General features: G+C 38.8%; 2 protein-coding genes across 2 annotated transcripts in view; both read right to left on the bottom strand.

Moving 5' to 3' along the window:
- LOC139148120 (reticulocyte-binding protein homolog 2a-like) overlaps nucleotides 1–21,050 on the bottom strand; it is a 581,355-nt gene that overhangs the window by 233,097 nt on the left and 327,208 nt on the right. The window lies entirely within an intron of this gene.
- Nucleotides 5,730–18,580, bottom strand: LOC139148121 (uncharacterized). Its single transcript, XM_070719424.1, has 14 exons — nucleotides 18,308–18,580; nucleotides 15,447–15,679; nucleotides 14,188–14,262; nucleotides 13,807–13,880; nucleotides 12,311–12,424; nucleotides 11,807–11,930; nucleotides 10,725–10,807; nucleotides 10,200–10,265; nucleotides 9,488–9,599; nucleotides 9,272–9,348; nucleotides 8,704–8,771; nucleotides 8,424–8,515; nucleotides 8,068–8,152; nucleotides 5,730–7,269 (listed from the first exon to the last, which is right to left on the bottom strand). Exons 2-13 carry the CDS (start codon nucleotides 15,664–15,666, stop codon nucleotides 8,130–8,132), a joined length of 1,128 nt encoding a protein of 375 aa, XP_070575525.1. The 5' UTR covers nucleotides 15,667–15,679; nucleotides 18,308–18,580; the 3' UTR covers nucleotides 5,730–7,269; nucleotides 8,068–8,129.

The raw sequence follows: 21,050 nt of genomic DNA on the forward strand, positions 1-21,050 counted from the left end.
CGACCCGTGCTCTGGACCTCTTGCGTCACTGTCGTTTAAAGGTAGTTACCCCGAAATGAGTGACAGGTTTTCACCGTTAATAGTTAAATTTTGTTTCTATGTTTATCATGTCATTTACGCCATAAAAACGTGCTACAGACATTTGTCAATAAAGGGAAATCAACTCCAAACATGGTTCATATCTTAGTAGTTTGCGTTTTTTATGATAGTGTACATATTGTAAGTGTATATTGTGTTTGGCTGTGTTATGTAAAGTGTTGATCAGCCATGGCGGGATGCACCCGTAATCTACGTGTCCTGTTCTGAACCCGCAATGGAGTGGAGCGATCCTTTGACACTACGTTTAGAAAATAGAGTTTTTAAAACTTCACAAGTGGCTTAAAATCCAAGTTTGCTCGGTGAATCAGTGGGGAGCTTGAATTATCGTGGGGAGAGGGGAATGAGTAGATCATAGATACTGGAGGGCAGTGGGCATCAAAATTCAGTGGAGGGCACATTTTCCGTGTATGCTAGTGGGAGGGCAGTTACGAACAGCTACTTTCCCCTCTAAATTTTGAGGTCAAAAATAAATAAAATCGGTATATCAGCCTTCAAAACATATTTTGTGATGATTTTCCGAAATTAATGAAATTTACCAGTTGGCGGCACCTGGTGCCACCGTATTGCTCCACTGAAGTTTGTTCTTCAGAGCTATATTTGAGTACACTCCTGTATACGGAGGGAAGCCAGAATGCCTACGATTCGGTTGTGTGTGTTTGTGTATGCTCCTGTGATTTAAAGTTAGAGCCACTTTTGCTTTTGTGAAGTTTGGCATTTATAAGTGTATCGCTTACATTTCCGTTTCTTTTGGATGTTTTTATTGGCTGCTTTCGGAACACATGTTTGGCGTTTCGTCTTTTTCCCCTTCACTCCAGCTCTCTGTTTGGGGCTTGTTTAGTTCTGAGACTCGTAGTTCTGATGTATGGACTGTATGCTGTTATGAAAACTTGGGTATTGACCGTGTTTTTTTGTTCAAGTTGCCGACGTCTTGTTTCCGATTTCATTCATTTTGTATTGTCGGTCATGTAGATTTTCACTAAATTGTGTGACTTTCTGTGCAAAATCGACTTCGTCGTTACGTATTCTAATATATAATATTTCGCCTTCAAGGCCCTGAATATTGGTGTTAGGCTTGTCGAACGGTTTGATTGTTATCTTCGTATTTTTTTGGATAGTATTTTTAGGGGGGTGATCTGCGCGCGTCATGTTATTTTTTGTTTCTAATAGGAATGATTGCAAGAGGCCATTTCGTAGTTTTCAGATAATTTCCTTCCTCCTGTGTTCTCCGTTGTACATGGGATCCACTTTGACTCCAATTTGAATCGATGTTCTACAGTTTGTTTATGTCTCATGATGTAGTGGATGTATTTGTTTGTATGGTGTAACAGATGGATTCTGTTTGGATCATTAGCTGTCAGAATGAATTTTAAGCTTTTGCTAAATACGCTGATTTCAATGTTTGTGATTTTGTGTGTCGATGAGTTTTTATAACTAGATTATTTTTTGTAACATTGCTTAATTTGCCCCTGTGTATTATGGCGTTTCGTTATTTTAAAATAGATCATGCTATGATTTTTTGCTCTTTTCTTTTTTAGCCTTGTTGTGTTTTTCATAGTTTCTGCTGTTTGGATTTGTCTACCATGTCTTGGTTTTCCATTATGCTGCGATGGTAGTTTTTTTCATTGAACATTTGTTGGCCTAGAGAAAGGCCGTTTATTGTTTGGTCTTGTCAGGCAAACGTCTTATTTATGTTGATAAGACTGCTTGAATGTTGTTTATCTTGCCTTTCGCCTTCTTCCTAGCCGACTTCACAGCACAGCTAAGAAGTTCTCTAAGTCTTGATACGGACAGCCCCAAGTTCCTGACAAAGACTCTTGATGAAGGCTTTTCTTTTGAATTGTTGTTTTGCTTGATCTATCGGAAGGTAGTTGTAAAGAAAGGTGACGAATTTCTTACCACAATGTCGTTCTAGCAGTTTTCACTTTTGGATGAAACTGTTCTTTGGCTTACTACAAGCGATAAATGCATTCAGACAGACATGGAGGCTGTGAGGCATGGTGGATGTCTTGAGGAAACGTTTAAGTGTGGCCTATGGCCTAATGTTTACTGGTACTTATCTTTCTTCCTTATAAATACATACATACATACATACATACACACACACACACACACACACACACACACACACACACACATATATATATATATATATATATATATAGCTTTATTTTTTTCCATATTGTAAGACACTTGCCATATATATATATATATATATATATATATATATATATATGTATATATATATATATATATATTATATATATATATATATATATATATATATATATAAACATTCTTCTCTCCACTTTGTTGCGTGGAAAATGAATCTACAGTATTCTCAGAGTGTTCTCATTTTTAGATGACAAAAGTATACATAACGTATACATAAGAGATGGTTAAAATAATAAATTGCAATATATTTATTTGGTCCTGATACGTTTGTATTTTGGGGCAAACCAGTAGAAAATGGTATTCATATTCAACAAGATTCAAGTCTCACAATTCACACTTTCTATCTATTCTATGAATGTTATTCCAACGTCCAGTCTCGATTCTTAATGTGTGTGCAGCAGTATGAAATTTGCAAAGTGCAAGCTTAAATACCTGTTTATCAATACAAGTCAAGTATGACTCGAGTGTAAATTCTTTTTTAAAAGTAATGTAAAGATATAGTTTTCTAGAGTTATCAAATCAATATTCCAAGTTTGCACATCAATATCAATACATCCCTGTTTGAAAGTCTGTAGAAATTACTTACACCTTGTTGGTCCCACACTGCTCTAAACTCACAGCTTTGAAGTAAGAATCTAACACTTTTGATCCAAAATTCGTGCTTGTTTTCATCAACTTTACTCCTTTGAACTTCATAACATTTATAATCTAGTCTCTTTTTTCCAATTTCAAAATTTTCATAAAAAATTTAATAATTCTGCAGTGTCTGTGCACACCAAGATTCCGGGTGACTCTTCCAAGTTCTCCCTTTACTGCTATTGCTGATGTATTGTTATATAAATTCAGAAGAAAGCGTAACATCATTCTTAGTGTAGATTTTTTCAGTGTTGTTAGCAGGGTGAAAACCCCAAATTTCTGACCAACACAAAAGAACTGGAAGAATTTTACAATCGAAAATTTCAAGGCTAACTTAGCTGGTAAAGTGTTATATTTAAACAGACAACTCTTTAAACCGAAAAGGGCTCTGTTAGCCTGTTGACTAAAACATTTTTTGGCTTATTACCACTGACCAGTCCAAGAAATATAACACCAAGATAACTCTGAAAAGAGGTTATCAAGCTGTTGCTCACCATAACCTTTTCTCATAATACTTAAAGCGTCCACCTCTCCGAAAGACAACAATTTTAGTTTTATCAATATTCATATTGATTCTCCATTGGCAACAATATTCATGTAACGGGTTGAGAAATCGTTGAAGTCCTATTCTAGGCGTTCATAAGAGTGAGATAATCGACAAATTAAAGATACATGATTTTAATCAAACCAATCTCAACACCGGGATATCTGTGCATATTACTGAATGTTTTACCAATGTAATTAATGAAAATACTGAACAAAAGAGGAGATAATACTGAGCCTTGTTGAACACCAAACCTACAAGCAAAGAAGTCGGCGAAACCTTGTTTGATTCTCAAGCAGGATTTTACATTTTGATACATTGAATAAGTTACTCGGTACATTTTCCCCTTTACTCCACAATTAAACAACTTATAGAAGAGACAGTAGTGAACGATACGATCAAATGCCTTCTCAAAATCGATAAAGTCGATGAACACTTTTCCTTTTTTATATGCCAAGTATTTCAAAATGGACAAGTTTCCTGATATCGTTTTTCAGTCGGTAGAGCAACATCGGTGTATAGCTTTAATGCAGTCTTCAAAAGGGATGAATAATGAGTCTAAACCAGCTATATCACCTGCCATTTTGAATATGAAGCACTAACACTTGAATGATCACAAAATTACGGAAAATGACATTTCTCTCACCTTTCTAGCTGCCGAGTTTCAGAGTTTGTGGTTTCCGCCATGATCGATTTTACAGCACTATAATTGGCCAATTAAACGACCGCCCGAGGGCGTATGTCATGACCCACGCTGCCGGGATATGGCTAATGTTGCGTGACCTTTCATAGCTTGGTTTAAAGCCGCATTATCGTAAATCTATGCAAATGTAAAAAGTCATGTCACTGATCGGACGTGCCGCGTATGATGTCTGTGAATTTATAGCGACTAAATTTGAATCGAAAAAAAAAACAAACTGGAAAAATGTTCCAATTTTTGTCGGAGACCACATATCTTTCAAAATGTATTTTCTGTCCGACCATTTGACTCCTATTGCATATGTAACGAAAGTGCCCATCATAATTATTCAAATTTATCATACGGTCGAAGCAATGTTTACCCTATCCGGTTGAAGCAAACATACAAGACGGAGGTATCAGTCGATTGAAAGAGGTTCCAACCAAATTATCCTTCTTTCCGTAGGCGCAAGTTTTTTAGTCGGAACAAATGATGAAAATTACGTACGCCATTTCAGCGGAAGAACGCGTAAGCTATATAGTGTACCCATGCTGACGTCGACGGATCAATGAATGTCTGCAGTGTGAGTGATCGTACCATCGATTGAGTCTTCTCTACTGCCCGAGAAAATCCTATAGGAATATGTCTATTTCAGAGCTGTGATATATTTCGTTTTACCAAAAGTGAAAGGCAGATATGTGTCTGTTTACATATACTTCAGGACATTGGCAATCGGTACATCGTTGAAATTCCTCGCTTCATGACAGCCATTTTGTTTGTTTGTTTGAGTCGATCACGTTGACAGTCAGACGATTGGTGACAAGTATTACAAGCGATTGCATATAAGTGGAGTGCAATACGCATCTGATTTTTCCTTTATCACAGTGTCGAAAGACCGCGTTGAGTAACTCTGAATATTCGTAACCCTGGAGATAAGCAAGGCCAAAACAGCACAAACAGACAAGGGTCTTTTGAGAGTATAGACGGCTTTGCGTCATAGCCAGGTGTAAACTAATTATCGAAGTTCGAATTTGTCATCCATTTCTCCAAAAATTAAAGTTTCAGTATACAATAATGACATAACTGTTAGTTATACTTTTTGTATTATTTCCTCTCCTGTATCGCTTGCGATCAAAGTTCACCTCGATACACTGTGAAGTTACAAACCTTTTTGTAACACTTTTTGGACGCGTCCAGACATTCGATACTAAATATATGTAATGGTGTACTGTCACCAGTCCAAATTTTGCCATTGTTACCATGAAAGAGAAAATCTAACCAATCACAGATTTTAATCGGGTGGCCGCTTTTTAAATCAGCGCCCTCACATGGGCATTTTGAATACCAAGGAACGCCTCTTTGACCATATATGGGCATATTTAGATTGCGGGTGACTGTATACCTTTAACTCCAATGTTCAACTTTTGAACACACGTGGGCAGATGTTGAACACTATGTGTTTATAAGCCATTATTTTGACCACCATAACCGCTGGTCAAACGATCCAACGTGCGACACAAAACTGCACCTTTTCAAAATTCGGGGAAATCACGTCCCACCACTTGTAGATACTTTTCCTAAAGCAGAACGAGTAGAAGGTGACGGTTTTCAAGAAAACTTTATTATTTGAAACGACGAGAAGTTGGTACAGGACAAATTTACTGGCGTGTCAAAAATGAGTTCTTCTAAATGAGAAACCCATCACGTATATACTGAAATGTCACCTATACCTGTTAAACATAGATAATGGCATGGTGAGACGCATTCAATGGCATGCATGGGTCTCTTCCTCACATGCAATAAACACAACCTTTGACCTTTGTAATACAACTGCTTTTCAGCAGATAATCGGCGTGCGACAATTGATCTGGTTTTCTGCCTGTGTACCGCAGCAGTACAAATGATAACAGTAAGTAAAATATATCAGTAACGGATAAAATTGGTCTTTTAAATCCATCAAAAAATGCTGGGTGTCTAACAAGGCATATTTAAATCGTTGAAAATTTTTAACATATCCAGGTAAGGGTGGTCCAGTATAATCTAAAACTGAAGTAACGACTGTAATCATACTCCACATCTTGCTGGTAACTATTCCTGACATTTTCGTACAAGTTAAGGTAAATTTAACGTGGTAATGCTTTCCCAATTATAATCGTAATCTATGACTACAGTCCACAAATGATAGCCACTGTGTTTCACATACCAACACCATAGATGTTTTGCGATCATCTTGTGTATGTTGATATTGGTCGCGACGGTATGAATTGATTTACTACACAGCGATTCGTTTCATTAATGGTACAAAGAAACTAAAATTACTCCAGAATCAATAGTATCATACATGGGTCGACCCCTTTGTAAGACAGCTACATAAACTATTGACCATGTGCACCTCGGATCATGGGTCCTATTGGCCTTCCAAATGGCCTTGTCTAATGGGAATGTAAATGATATATGTATACTCATGGAAAGAAAGATAGAAAAGACATAGGAAGGCCGCTTAATCGCCAAAAGAAGGCTAAACTCGACTTCAAGGGTATCTTTCCAAGTCATGTACTGTGAGAGTACAGACAAATATAGACATTCTATGTTTGTCTGTGGTGAGAGTGAAGGATATACGCCCTCATCCGACGATCCAAAGGAGTCTAGCGGTCGTCCACGGGTTCTCGGTAAGTGTGTTTGTAAATATTTTCAGAATAACGCCCTCCTCGTTGCCTTATGCACTGAAAGTTCAAATCTGAGTCTAGAGGCTAGATTTAGTCAACGAATGGAATGGAATCGAATCAGGTCTGAATTTTGTCTATCGATGAATCATGTTCCAAAATTCTAGTAGTTTGGGAGGAAAAGAAGACTGACATTTGTTTTTTATACGGACTGTAAAAAGTTAATGCATCGACAGTCAACTTCATGGAAGTTCCAGTTTAGCGTGTTAAAAACTACGTTCACATGACGTTACACGAGGAGTCATCCTTCTTGCTGCTTTCAGGTTCACGTCTGGCTGGTGGGCGCGGTTCAGGTCTTCGCGCGACAGCGCCCCCAGTGTGCCGACCAGCCTGATCGTCGTTGTCGTCACTCAAGGCCGCGAGTAAGGCCAATGCCGCCAGACGTCCTGTAAGCCTGTCGTCGATTTCGCCCCCAACTGCAAATGAAATGAAGATTTCTGATGCAGATTTCTGAGTATATTCAGAGTACTGTGCCAATATTAACCCTTTCACCCCCAGTTCCCTGTATACAGGTCCAACATTACCATAGCAAACAATGGATTTGAAACAAACCATGGTGGTGAAAGGGTTAAGGTTGAATGCACCTCGAGGACAGATTCGGACTCTTGAATTTTTTCAATATTTTTCTCGTCTCCTGCTTTCGGGGGCTCATACTGAAGCTATAGGAGAAAGTTAGGTTTTCACCTATAAGTTTTGTGAAAATCGCAAATTTAATTTTCCCCTTAAGTTAACACATGAATTGCGCCCATTTTGATTTTCAAATATCGGTATATCGGTGACCCCTAAATTATGTTCCTGATTCGGTAAGAGAATTGTTGAACGTTTCCTTTAGGAAAACATGAGCAAAACTTTAAGTATTTCAGTTTCGAGGCGCATGCTACTTTAATGAAAATGAATATCAGTCAACTCTGGCGCCGCCATATTCATCATCTATGTTTCTTCCCTAAAGAGAAATTGCTCGATAGCTGCATATCAAATCTATGATACTTAAATGATAGAAATGTCGCTCTTGACCTAAAACCACACTGCATGAAACCAATAAGAGATCAACAACCATTGCAACGTAATTCAGAGACTCCTTGCTTTGATAGCAACTAAACTACTGAGGCACGCAACACAAATCTCATGCCATTGGATAGAGATGACGTCACTCACAATCAGGATGGCTTAAACGAGGGGAGTAACGGGACTTTCCTATCCGTTCTTGTACTTACCGGATTCGGATAAGTCGAGGACCTTTATGTCGTTGCTACCTCTGCCGTAGCGATAGCAGTTCTTACGCCCGTTTGGCCAGCGGACCTTAGAGCACGAAGAAACAAACAGTCAATCATTCATAGGTTGGGACATTTAGAAATTAATATAACCAACAATTTAAACTCCTCTCCCCGACATGCATGAACATTTTGAGACACAGATGCATGGTGACCGTCAATCTAAGAACTGATGCAAGAATTGCCCGCCCACTCAATAGGTCTTTCTTAACTTTATTTCAACCTTTGATGTCAAAAACGAATCCCGACATCCAAGAGAAAAAGCTCACTGAAGTAGATCGTAAAGCTTTAGTACATACGTGTGTGTTGAATCGTTCGTTCGGTTCCACTTTGTAAACCAGTCCAACATTTCCACGCCCGCCATCTTGATTTCCCCATTGCCAACTGGATCCTTAGGAATTAATAAAGTAGTGCATTTTGTAACTACATTCGAGCTATGAGCATGAGGAATTATTCCATCGGCCAACCAAACTTACGTTGTTGCAAGAATACAAATACAAGGGCCTCTCTCTCTCTCTCTCTCTCTCTCTCTCTCTCTCTCTCTCTCTCTCTCTCTCTGAAAAATTCAAATGCATATACCTCGTACCACACGTACTCCTACTTTCATTTGTTGTCCGACCCCCAGTCGTCGCGGTCTCATCAACAACCTGCAGGTATGAAAGTCGGAAAATAAGAAACTGGAAATCCAAGCACAGAGTATAGATCGTCAAACAACAAAGACAGGTTTCAGATGAGCAAACACAACGTGAAACATGTGCCATTTCACTTACCGATCACTGTAGATAAACACACTCATACAATGCTTAGAGGCATCGATTAGATAGAAAAAAGACTTTAGATAGATAGATAGATAGATAGATAGATAGATAGATAGATAGATAGATAGATAGATAGATAGATAGACAAATGTGCACGTATATACCCATTCATCCATCAACGCATGGACTTCCGCAACAATCCAGCCTTTTGCTTATCCACCCATCCACACATCATCCGTCCATTATATCTTTCATGCATACCTACACGCCTACAATTCATAGAAGTATTTACACGTGTACCTTTTATGTGACATTTTACCAAGTTCTGAGATATTAAACAATAACGTAATAAATAATCAGAGTATTTAAAGTTACGATTCCTCTCTTACTCTCAAATCTCTGGCGTTCTCCGCTCCATGGCGATAGGTGTTTCTCTGTCCGTTATCCCATTCCACCTGTAGAGTACCTGAAATGTTTTGGAATAAAACGTTTTGAAGTATAGAAGGTAAGTTTAACTATCACCGTTTTATTGAGTATATGGACTCTTAAATCATCGCAATACGCAGTTTTTGTCGCAAATTTGACAAGAATCGAGAAATGCTCACCCCCTCTCTCGTGTTTGACCACAGTTCCAACTCCATTGCTGTCTTGGTTTCCCCATTTCCAATCTCGTCCACGGCGTACTCTGGTACCGAGAGGTGGATATCCGTCGATTTCCTACGAGAGCAGTGAACTGCATTAGATCAACATCATTTTTCCTCAGAATTGACAAGTTAAAATGAGGCATTTGAAAACAATGCAACTTTTGACCACTTGTAGTATTACCATTGCAATTTTAAATACGAGAATTGGCTAATTTGTGTCTTGATCTATAACTTTGTAGCATATTATTTACGTGTCGATTTAAAATAATACGGCGGGGTAACTCAGATTTTGAGATTTACGATCTTGTCTTCCACTTTTCCCACTACGTCTAGGCAAACTCCGCCCTCTGCTTTCCACATTTCTACATCTATATTTCAAATTATATCATACCATTATATTGATGGTGCAAATGCAGCGATCTGATTGGTCGAGACGTGAAAAGAACCTTGGTATATTCGCGATATACCACGGTTGGCATACGCGCGAACTCTCGGCTTGTGCAAAAATCCTTTTTTTGACGTTTCATCCCATAATTTCAATATACTGTTATGATATAATAGCAATAAAGCACACCCAGCGACCGTATGCCACTTGATTTTGACCAGTCCACTTCATATACTTTATTGCTTAAATATACCACGTTGTTGACGACAGGTCACGTGAGTACCTTACCAAATCATCGTCGTCAGCTTCGCCAGATACCATCATCATTGTCAACAGTAATGCCAACAGTCCTCTCTGTAGTTTAGAAATTTATGAACATTTTTTTCAATTTGATAGTGAATATTTACGATACTGAAAAGTTTTTAAATTTAATTTGATTCTTTCAAAGTTCTAAAGTACGAGAACGATAGAGTCTGAGTAACTCAGTACATTTCACTTCTTTCCAAGTAATGAGGGGTTCCTCAAGCAATGCTTGGTATGATATGCTATCCTGAACTTTGAAATTATTTACAAACAATCACGAAAATATTAACAAAATGTTTACATACAAACGATAACTAACACAGCGACATTTCTTTAGTTTCATCCTTCTCAGTGCTTAGCATAAACCACACCCCATCAAAAAGTGCGTTGAAACTATTTCATTCTTTATATCTTCCATGTGGCGGAAGTTCGAGACTCGAATGTCAATTGTGCTACACAGATACAGATGCTTGCTTTGTCGACTGATATTTGTCAAACAACGATACTTACCAATTCTTCCTCGTTGTCGACCTGTTCGCCCATTGACGCAAGAAAGGTCCGCAGGGCGATCAAGGACCTCAGTTTGTCCATATCTATATAGACAAGAAACAACAGAATGAACAGACAATGTATTAAACAAGTTCCGCAAAGCGTTAGCCCGGCTGGCTCGGTGAGCCTCGCTCGCTAGAAAGACAGTTGAGGGCGCATCTCCATATGGTTGAAGATAGAGCTGCACAGGGGACAAGAGACAGTGAGAGAGTCTAGGGTCGCCACTGCTCTGAAAATGTGTGCAGAATACAAAATACTGTTCGGTCACTAATGTGTGTGACTCGGGATCGAAGGTCCTTGTCGCTTTTGACATCTTTAATGTCAATAAGAAGAACGACCATGTCGTCATGGACAATTGAGCTCAGGAGCTTGCATAAACCCCATTGACAAAAAACAAGCTGCTCGGATCTAGATAGCTAGCTAAGGGGGAATCTTCCTTCAAGTCTACTCGTTCGGACACAATGTTACCACAAGGAAAACTATCAGTGCAATCTTCACATTCTACCCAGAGTTCTGATGGAGTAAGACCATTAGTTTCCTCAACATGGAAACCTCTAGATGATTTTATGATGAATTCAGGTAGAATGCGCACAGGAAGAGATATTAAGAAACCTAAAATATTACAATAATTTTCTGATTCTCACTTGTGTGGCCTCATTTTGAAAGTCTTGGATTTAATAAAATTTACGCCGTCTTATTTTTGTGAAAATCCGAAACTTAAGTTTTCCCATAGAGTTAACCAATGGATGGCGGTCATTTTGAGTTTCAAATATCGGTAAATTTAACGTAATTGACAAAATTGAACCATTTCTCGGAATTTGCATGGTGCCCCTGATCTTTATTCTTGATTTTGAAAGAGAATGGTTGAAGATTCTTTGGGAAAGTTTGAGTAAATGTTAACTTATTTTACTTTCGAGGCTGAAGGAGATCGCTATATGTCTCACCAAACGGTGGGTGAACTCAGAACGATATAAGGAAGACTAGATTGGCACTGAACTTCCATTGAACACGATAATGAAATCCACGTAACCATTGCTACTTACCATGAGCAAACTGTGCCGCAAAACGAATAAGCAGTACTTGTCTCCGGAAGAAGTCGCCTAGCTGACTGATGTCCCCGGTCACGAACATTCCGTTTGTGACCTTGGCGATGGCTGCCAGCAGTTCCTTGAAATAAAATTAAAGCAAAAGTGATAGTGGAAACATAAAACTTGTTTCGTTGGCTTGATTATGACTGGGAAAGGTGAACGATGTTTTGGTCAACTATCGAATTCGAGACTAAAAGTTTGAAAGTTTGTATGCTTAATAATGTCGTTGGATATATATATATATATATATATATATATATATATATATATATATAGATATAGATATAGATCGTGGGTAGGGTGAAAAATTGGAAACAAAATCATAAACAGTTCGGAACTTTAGGGGAAAGTGCGCACGCAATAAAAAATCTGAACAAATAAAGAATATTGCCCTGACTTGGCATTCTGACCAACTGCTCCCAAGATCTAAATGGTCCATTCCTGAACAACGAGGCCTACCCGGTCAACATCCGGGCCACAGCCGACGCACGCTATCGGGATTGGATGCGGAAGTCCCACAGCTTGCCACAGAGGTCCAAATGACATGGCGGCCTTCAACACCTCATCCTTATCCTGCAAGAGAATTTCCATAATGAAAAAACATAATTCACTTGTCGAGATGATTGTTTCAGCATGCTTTGACCATCTATCGTCCTGTCAGTCCGCCTGTATACGTAACCTTTGTACCCCATACCTTCTCGTCAACCACTGACCAAATCGATCTATCTGCGGTATCTATCTACCCATCTTACCCTACCTGCAGTGTTTATTTGCATATGCAATAGCGAAAATATGAAGGTAGCATTCATGCACATATCTGCCTTTCAATATATGACTACCTATCCGTTTATCAAGCTCGATCTTTAATCCATTATGTGGGATGCTTGCACGACCACCCTTCTGGCGGTTTACCACTACTACTACTACCTGCAGCATATTTACTAAAGGTAGAACGCCCCCCGGGGACAGATATTCTGACTCTTAAATGTCTACCATTCTTTTTTCTGATCTACCATCTGTCGGGACTCATTTTAAAGCTGTTGGAGAAACAAAATAATTCACCGTCTTAGTTTTTCGAAATCCAAAATTTGTTTTTCCCCACAGAGTTAACTCAGGGATGGCGGCCATTTTGGATTTCAAATATCGCAAAATATTAGGCAATTTGTTGCTCTTATTCAAAATTTTGTACGATTAAACCCCCATTTTTTTGTTGATTTCAAGAGAGAATGGTTGAAAGTTTCATTGAAGAAATTTTGAGCAAAAGTTCAAGTCTTTCGCTTTCGAGGCGCATACTACCTTAGCGGCATTTGCCGTGCGGTCATGCAATTCGCAGGTCGATCTAGCGGCGGGTCTTTCTATCTATCAAAGCCCTATCCAGCCTGTTCACTACAACCATTTTTTGTATTCTTTTAAAATTCAATTAACAATAATTCACGAATCTTCCATTTTTTGTTATGCTTGCAAAAATTAAATTCCTTTATTCCTCTCCAAAAATTCAAATCGAAATGCCCGATGTTAAACTTGTCAACGCAGCCTGTCTGTGCAATCTTATAGTTGACCTCGGTCGTGTAGAGTGACCGTGCGTTGGCGTAATGAATCTTATATACAGTGCAGAGCAGAGTTTTTTGTTAATATGATTATATGTTGTGTATGATATATTGTATTGGTAAGACTAACAAGTTGTATTTCGACGTAGGCCTTCATGTAGTTGGCGGGAGGAATATAAATATCCGTGTTACAGGACAAAGGTAATGGGAATATCATCAAAAGTTAAAACTTGGCTGCTGCCATCCATCCAAGTTAAATAGCATTGGAAGATCGTTTATATCATGTCATGGAAAGCATACATATGTCGGATTTGGCAGAGCACAGCCAGCCAGTTGCAACAGACGGAGACTATCAATTAGATCAATGGGTCTTTTCATGATGATTGGTAACATATAAAATTATCTCACATCAGGTCGTCCATCCGTCATGAGGATAATTCTTGGTGTCATTTTGCGTCCCCCTGCCATGGTGAGAACGCCCCCTGCAATATAATTGTGAGAGTGGTATACTCTGATCGAATGAGAGAGACAGGGTCATGCTCCACGTTCATCGATGCGCTGCGTTTTTAAGGTCCTTTGCACTCTTCTGAACAATTCACTTTTCACAAAAAGCCAGTCTCAAAGTAATGCAAGAAAAACTTAGGCAACCCTGCCCGATGAAAGGATGTATCGGTATTTAATAGCTTGAGAATATTCCACAGCTAAATTGTACTGTCTCTCCTAAATTTGCTTCAGCAATCTTCTGCATCTGCAGTTTTAGCCACTGGTTGGTGAATATTCAACACCTACCGTTTTTGATGACTTCTTTCATGGCTTCCATGAGACCTTCAAACATCGGGGTGGTTCCACCTGCCGCCAGGGAGTCTGTAAAGATGGGATATTCCAACCAAATGTCGGTACGGACCCTCACATACTGAACACTGTTCCATTATGACGGGCCACAACGCGTGCCAGTCGCGGTTTGCACAATCATAGGACGAGAACGCATAATTTTATTCGCTCAACATCGCCGTCAGAATTCAAGAGACGCAAGAAAACAAACTGCAACGTAGTCAGTTAACTGATCATATTTAGGTCAAACGAAGCCATTTAAAAATTGCTTTCTGTGTTTTCCAGTAAATCCAATTTTTATTTCGTTATAAATTTTCGCAACTGCGAGTATTGTCTATTTTTATGTTGATTTCATCTCCTTTATCGTTATTATGGTTCAAAACTTCCAGCGCATGCGTCGTTACTTCACAAGGATTGCCACCGTCATTTTTCACTCGCCTTTCCTTCTGATTTACAATGACTCTCTGACTGTCGACATATCAAACACGATTGGAACTAATGTGGGAGAATTTTATCTTTTAATTGTTCATATTTATCAAAAGTTGTTAGGTGCCCTACAGCTGAAAGCTGCAATATTACAAATTATCCATAAAAATAAGTGTATTGCAAAAAAAAAGGGAGAAGAAAACCAGATGAACTTACATTTGCTGATTAAACCGACATTACTACACTATCCAATTATCCCAAATTAGTTCCAATCGTGTTAAAAATCAAAGCAAATCCAAAACCTAAAACACACTTTTGCATAAAAATCAAATTAACAAACAAGCCGGCGAGCAGGGAGATAGACAGACAGTCATCCAGCCATACATCCATTCATTCAAGCATACATACATACATACATACATACATACATACATACATACATACATACATACATACATACATACATACATACATACATACACACAGCCAGACAGACAGATAGACAGATAGATAGATAGATAGACAGATAGATAGACAGATAGACAGATAGATAGATAGATAGATAGATCGATAGAAAGGAAATATAAAAGCTAGCTAAATTGATAAATATGCATGTAGAAGCTATAGATTGACACATATATAGATAGATAGATAGATAGAAAAACACAGATAGGCCGACAGATACGAAGACAGACGTGTCTGTGTAAGATTCTCATTGACCATTGGTTAATTATACATTCTTACGCACAAAGAATAAATCCTTCCTTAGAAACAAGGGCCGCAGTACTGACCGATTGCCTGCTTAGTAAGCCTGTAGTTGTCTGACAGACTTCGTACGATTCGAGTTTGTCGGCCAAATTCAACCACGGCGACATTCTCTCGTAGTCCAGTCTGTTCGGCGGTCTGTTGGATACCGAGCAAGAACTCCGTGCAGGCTTTCTTGAGTTCGCTGATGCCCCTGTTGGCCATTGACCCGGACGTATCCAGGCACAGGACGGTATCTAGAGGCATGGTTGGTCTCTAGCTGGAAATTTGAAAACAGGGTAATCAATCTTTGCGTCAGTGCGACTTTTTATACTTCCTGCAGGTGAAGTGTTCATTTGTAAACGTTGTTATCTGTTGTATTTAACCTCTAACCTCACGAAACGAAAGCTTGAACGCTGGTAGAGGCTCAAGACCTATAAAAAGTGGCGGGCCGGAAGATCCACATTGTACCGGCCGGAAATGTACGGCGAGGCACATATTTTTGCCATGTTAATAAATGATTCCGTTTTTGTCGTCAGGTGTCCACATTGCTGCCTCGTCTGATGTCAAAGGTTGCCGTTTTGGAGTGTTAAGTTGTTTAGGTCTGCTTTCCGTTTTGCTCTTAGGGAGCCGTCATTATTTACGACCGGGGGGTCGGAGGGGGTCACTCAAAACATTGAATGCTACATGGAGGATTGCTTAAAATGTGACGTGAAAGAAGGGGGTACTCAATTTTTGGTGCAAAAGAAATTGAAACACTTCAATACTGTATGTGGTTGTATTCTGGTTATAGAGTGGGCGTCTATATCTATATTTTGTTGGTTTTACCTTTTTCAACCGTCATGAGATAACCGATGATAATCTAGCAGGGTACAACAGGATTTGAAAGGTCTTTACTATTGCTGTATTTTTGTAAACTACACAAAACTTGTATTGATATTTAACTTTTCTAAGTTGGGGGTGTCAGTTAAAATTTCTATGTTAGAGAGGGGATTACTCAAACTCATCATGGTTGGCAAGGGGGGGGGGGGGTTACTCGAAATTTCAGAGTCTCTGATGAAATTTCTCCGACCCCAAGGCCGTAAATAAGGACGGCTCCCTTACATGTAAACAACTATCGTCATGCTTTGAGATGGGAAATCCCCACAGGCAAGCCAACTGCCAAACGTTCCACAACTGTGCATGCACAGCTTTGCGTGATGTTGTAAACGATTCGCCCTTTCCTGCTATGAGCGTCCTAACAGTTTCAACTTCTGAAAGCAGATGCCGTCCACCAACAAATATTTCCCTGCAAAAAATTTTGAAGTTCAAACTTGATCAGTTTGATCATGTATGGGAGCGTATTTCTTCAACTTGACAATGTCATCGACGTGATTGCATACGATCCAGGACCACCCCGAAAAAGCTGTCCTTTTTTTGTAATTTATTCCGTTTACTTAAGAATTTCTCACCCCAGGTATTTCACCCAAGGTATTTCATCAACGTGTTGTGGAAAGTCAGAAGATATCTTGTAGATGTCTTATGCGCCCTGTCTTTTGTAATGCTTCATTTTGCTTTATATCCTTTTACAGCTCTGGTTTCTCGTTGCCAGGTAACAAAGTGTCATTCTGAGAGCAAAGGTCGCGGCATCGCATTCTAGACCGACTACAACCTCCGTAAGAAAGGAAATATTCCCGCATCGCTACACTGTAATTCAGGCCGCAGATTTGTTAGATTATGTAAACGCTTTCGGTGACGTAATCCATCCCATATTGATATAGATTTGTACACTGTATTTGCATTACTGCACATAATTCGAGAAGAGGTGTCTTACTTCCGCGGCAAAATTACAGCTTTTGCTGTACAAGGGTCAAGGAGCGACTATTAGGAAAGCCATAAGGGCTTCATTTTTATGTTGCAGGCACAGAAAGAGGTAAAGGTAATTGCACAGCGCCTATGACCCACCTAACCCATTTGAAAATGAACTACTTCCTGACGCTAAAGTACGACAGCGCATGCAGGTTGATTTTTGACAGACTTTTGTCAGATCTCATTACATTGGTTGAAATTAACGCCCCATAAAAGTGTGAAATATGCGATTTTTTTTATAGGATGGCATGTTTTTAAAAATCACCCCGCGATAACTTAAATTTGTACGGCTAACATCATTTTTTAGGAGTCGTTGGAGTAGCCACTTAGGCAAGGCTGTAGTGTCTTTATGAATTTTTTCAACAACAACAATAATAATTGTATTGATTGTGCTATGGAGAGATAGGAAATAGAAAATTGAAATTCATTTGGAAATACAATGCACATTTTGTAAATAGAATTGACACTGTTGAGTTTGTTGTCCTCAATACAAAATAAAACGCTGCAAACCTTTCGCTTTCGGTTTGGCAACCGAATGGAAGTATGACGCAAGCCTCGACGTTCTGTGTCGAAAGGTTTGCTGGCTGGACTCTCTCAACTCTGATATACCATTCGTATTCGAGAAAGAGGCTGTGATTTGTAGACTTTACAGAGGTTAGCAGCAAATCCTGCTTACATAGTTTGAAGCGCTCACGATTTCGAAGACGGCTCAGACTTTAGATGTTAAGTCCTCCCAGGCATGTTTCCGTGTTTTGAATCAGGCTTTTGTATCCTGCTGGGTTTTAGCGTCGCAGCCTAGAGAATGTCTACTGAAACAGTCGCAGCAATGCTTATATAAAGGCATGTCTACAGCACAGGTTTTGCAAAAAATCCTGAAAGAATCTGCAAACCAAGTAAAGTAAAAACAATGTGGCGCCTTCGTTGTACCATATTTCAAGTTCAATAGGGAAATTCATTGTTCTTGAACACCTATAACATCTTCTAGGTATATATTGGATTGATAGACAATCGCATCTTTTGATGTTGGCAAGCATTACTTGGAAAAGAAATAGGAACTTACTTTAAAGGAGGCACAGCTGACAGCGAATAACGGAATGGCAGTCTCTTTGCAGGTGATTTGTTGCGCAGTACTTTATACGTTCAGCTTATAGTAATTATGATAATTTATGTGTGACCTTTCACAGCAGTGCTCAACGATGGTACTCCAGGTTGACAGTGGCATGTTTGTCTACCGAAGGGCCCCAGGTTTACCATTCACCTATATTTATATATTGCATCAAGGGTCCGACGAAAAATAGTTTGTGTCCCCGTCTCCTTGATTCCAGAGTAGTTTATGTAAAAACAAGGTCACGACGGCGGATGACGTCACTTAAAGCTGACTCAAAGTCTCGTGATTTGAAATTCGAATGCAGGCTAAGACTAACGATCTAACACAACGGCGCTTGAAGTTGCATAAGTGGTATATGCGCGATGCAGGAAAATAATCCTGAACGATGCTCTACACTGAACACTAGCACCGGTGATCTACCATGGCGCTATTTATGGCATAGGTGACGTGTGACTCTCGCTCACTCGTTGTTGAGCAGTAAATTACCTGTAGCATGCAATAAAAAAACTATTGATCAGACAGCAAGGAAATGTCACGATCAAAAGCTTTGAGCATATTCCTTTCATATATGAAATTTTAACTTTAATCCACTTCATGCAAGTCTCGTCTTTTCTCGTATCAATTTGGTACTCGTCATGGAGTATGCGGAGGCTAACAAAACTATGTCTACGTTGAGGGACAAACATGCTGTATTTTTGTCAAAGTTTTACGGTAATTATTTTTACAAAAACTTAAATATCATGGACGTTATTTGGCTTCCTAAACGATTATAATGTTAAATGACAGTGTAGCTCATTTTTAATACACGGATTTTTTGTATACGTCAAACTTTATCCCCGTGGCCTTCCTACTGACAGGACAAGAGCAGGGTTCGTCAAAATGATATAGTTACCGTAACTCTTTCACTGTTTTGCTATATAAACGCCCTATATTTAACACACTGGTACTAAGTGATACTGGAAAATAGCATTGTTGCCCTTTAGAGAGTATCTTTAGAATATATGATTTTGTCTTTAATTCTGTTGGTATACCTCCTGTCCTTCCACGAAATTTCATTGAAGGACCTTGACATTGCTTAGAAGTATTTTAGAGGTAAAAAAATAAAAAAAAGTTGCTACATTTTGAACTTTACATAAGCTGCAGAGCAATTGGAAACCAGTGATTAAAACTGGGCGTTAGGCTTGCGAGTTTACATATAAACCGACCACTTTGAGGTAGCACGCACCTTGAAATTTAAAGACTTAAAAATATGACAGTGAAAATTTGAGTGCGCTTTAAAAGAACCAACACAATTAGTAGACATAAAAAGTATTGTAAAACTTTGAGAGTCAGAATATCTGAGAGAAGTAGAGATAGAAAAATGAACCTTTATCCAGGATGATTTGGCTAATTAGCCTAGAAGTTGAAAAAATAAAGCACCGAAATAATACATGATTAAAACATACAGTATTGTTAAAAGTATTATAGTTTTTAATTTCTTCTTCACAAAAGTTTTCCTGGAATTTACATAGTCGTTAAAATGCTCCATGGAAAGTAAACGGCTAAGGTTTGGAGTATGATTTTAGTGGTTTGCAGGTGTTTTTCACAATGATCACCACTCAAAAGTTACCAATTTTTCGTTGCAATGGAAACACAAGATGACAGTTTTCGTTGCCCCTCGCCGTTTATACCTTTTAAGAAAAAATCCTTAGAAATGCTCATTTTTCTTAAAAACTGACACATGAATTTGAAATTCCGAATTTAACCCGGTTTTGATTTCTATAATTTTCGAACACAGACCTAAGAGAAAATCACGTACCACATGAGGGTGATCAAGACACTGCGTTCGCAACCAACTCGTTTTCTTGTTTTTTTTCTCTGAATTGAAGATTAACATTTGAGATTTCAAAAAATGCAAACAAAAATTCCGTATGTATGTCACCAGTTTAGTTTTATGGCTGGAATGAGTTGACATGCATTCACTTTTCACGTCGAGAAAGCAACGATTCTACTAGTACATATTCAATAAAATGTGACCCTGAACACCTCAGAACTTCTGAAATACAATCTTCTCGATGATTATAAACAGTTTACTTTCAGTTTAGTCGTTTTTTGGGGAAATTTTTATTGAAGTATTATCATGATAACTTTGAACTATCAGAATTTATATCCATGTATATGTCTCTGGCAACTGATGTATTCAAAAATTGAAATCTCCGATTATGTCAACAAAACACTTTGTCAAATTGAACTTCATATATCTCTAATAAAAGCGCGGGGTCGCCAAAATATTTACGGAGCCACACATCTCTAATTAAAAATTCAGTAACTTCGCTCTCGGGAAATGATTTACTCTTCGCTTATAAAGCCATCGTTTGCGATCCCAGGGTCCGGGAGTGACAATGAATGCAATTCAATGTTGACATCATGTTGCAGCCGGTATCAGCTCAGATAAGAACCCACTTTTGCAGGAACGCTGTGCCCAAAGTATTCACGAAAGGTAATATAGTAAAACAGAGCTATGCTGTGTGGAAAAGATTTATGCCAGTTTTCTGGAGCAGTAGCTCGCGTTGTTTCAGCGTGTCAGTCATTTGAAACAATGAACCCACTGAAGTTAAGCTGCCTATTATACCCAAGGAATGGCCATAACTCTTTTGAACTATTCACAAGGGGCTAAGAAGTATACAATTGTCCAAATAACGATTTTTGTAAAAAA

The sequence above is a fragment of the Ptychodera flava genome, chromosome 13 (genome assembly GCF_041260155.1).
Source record: "Ptychodera flava strain L36383 chromosome 13, AS_Pfla_20210202, whole genome shotgun sequence".
Classification (NCBI taxonomy): domain Eukaryota; kingdom Metazoa; phylum Hemichordata; class Enteropneusta; family Ptychoderidae; genus Ptychodera; species Ptychodera flava.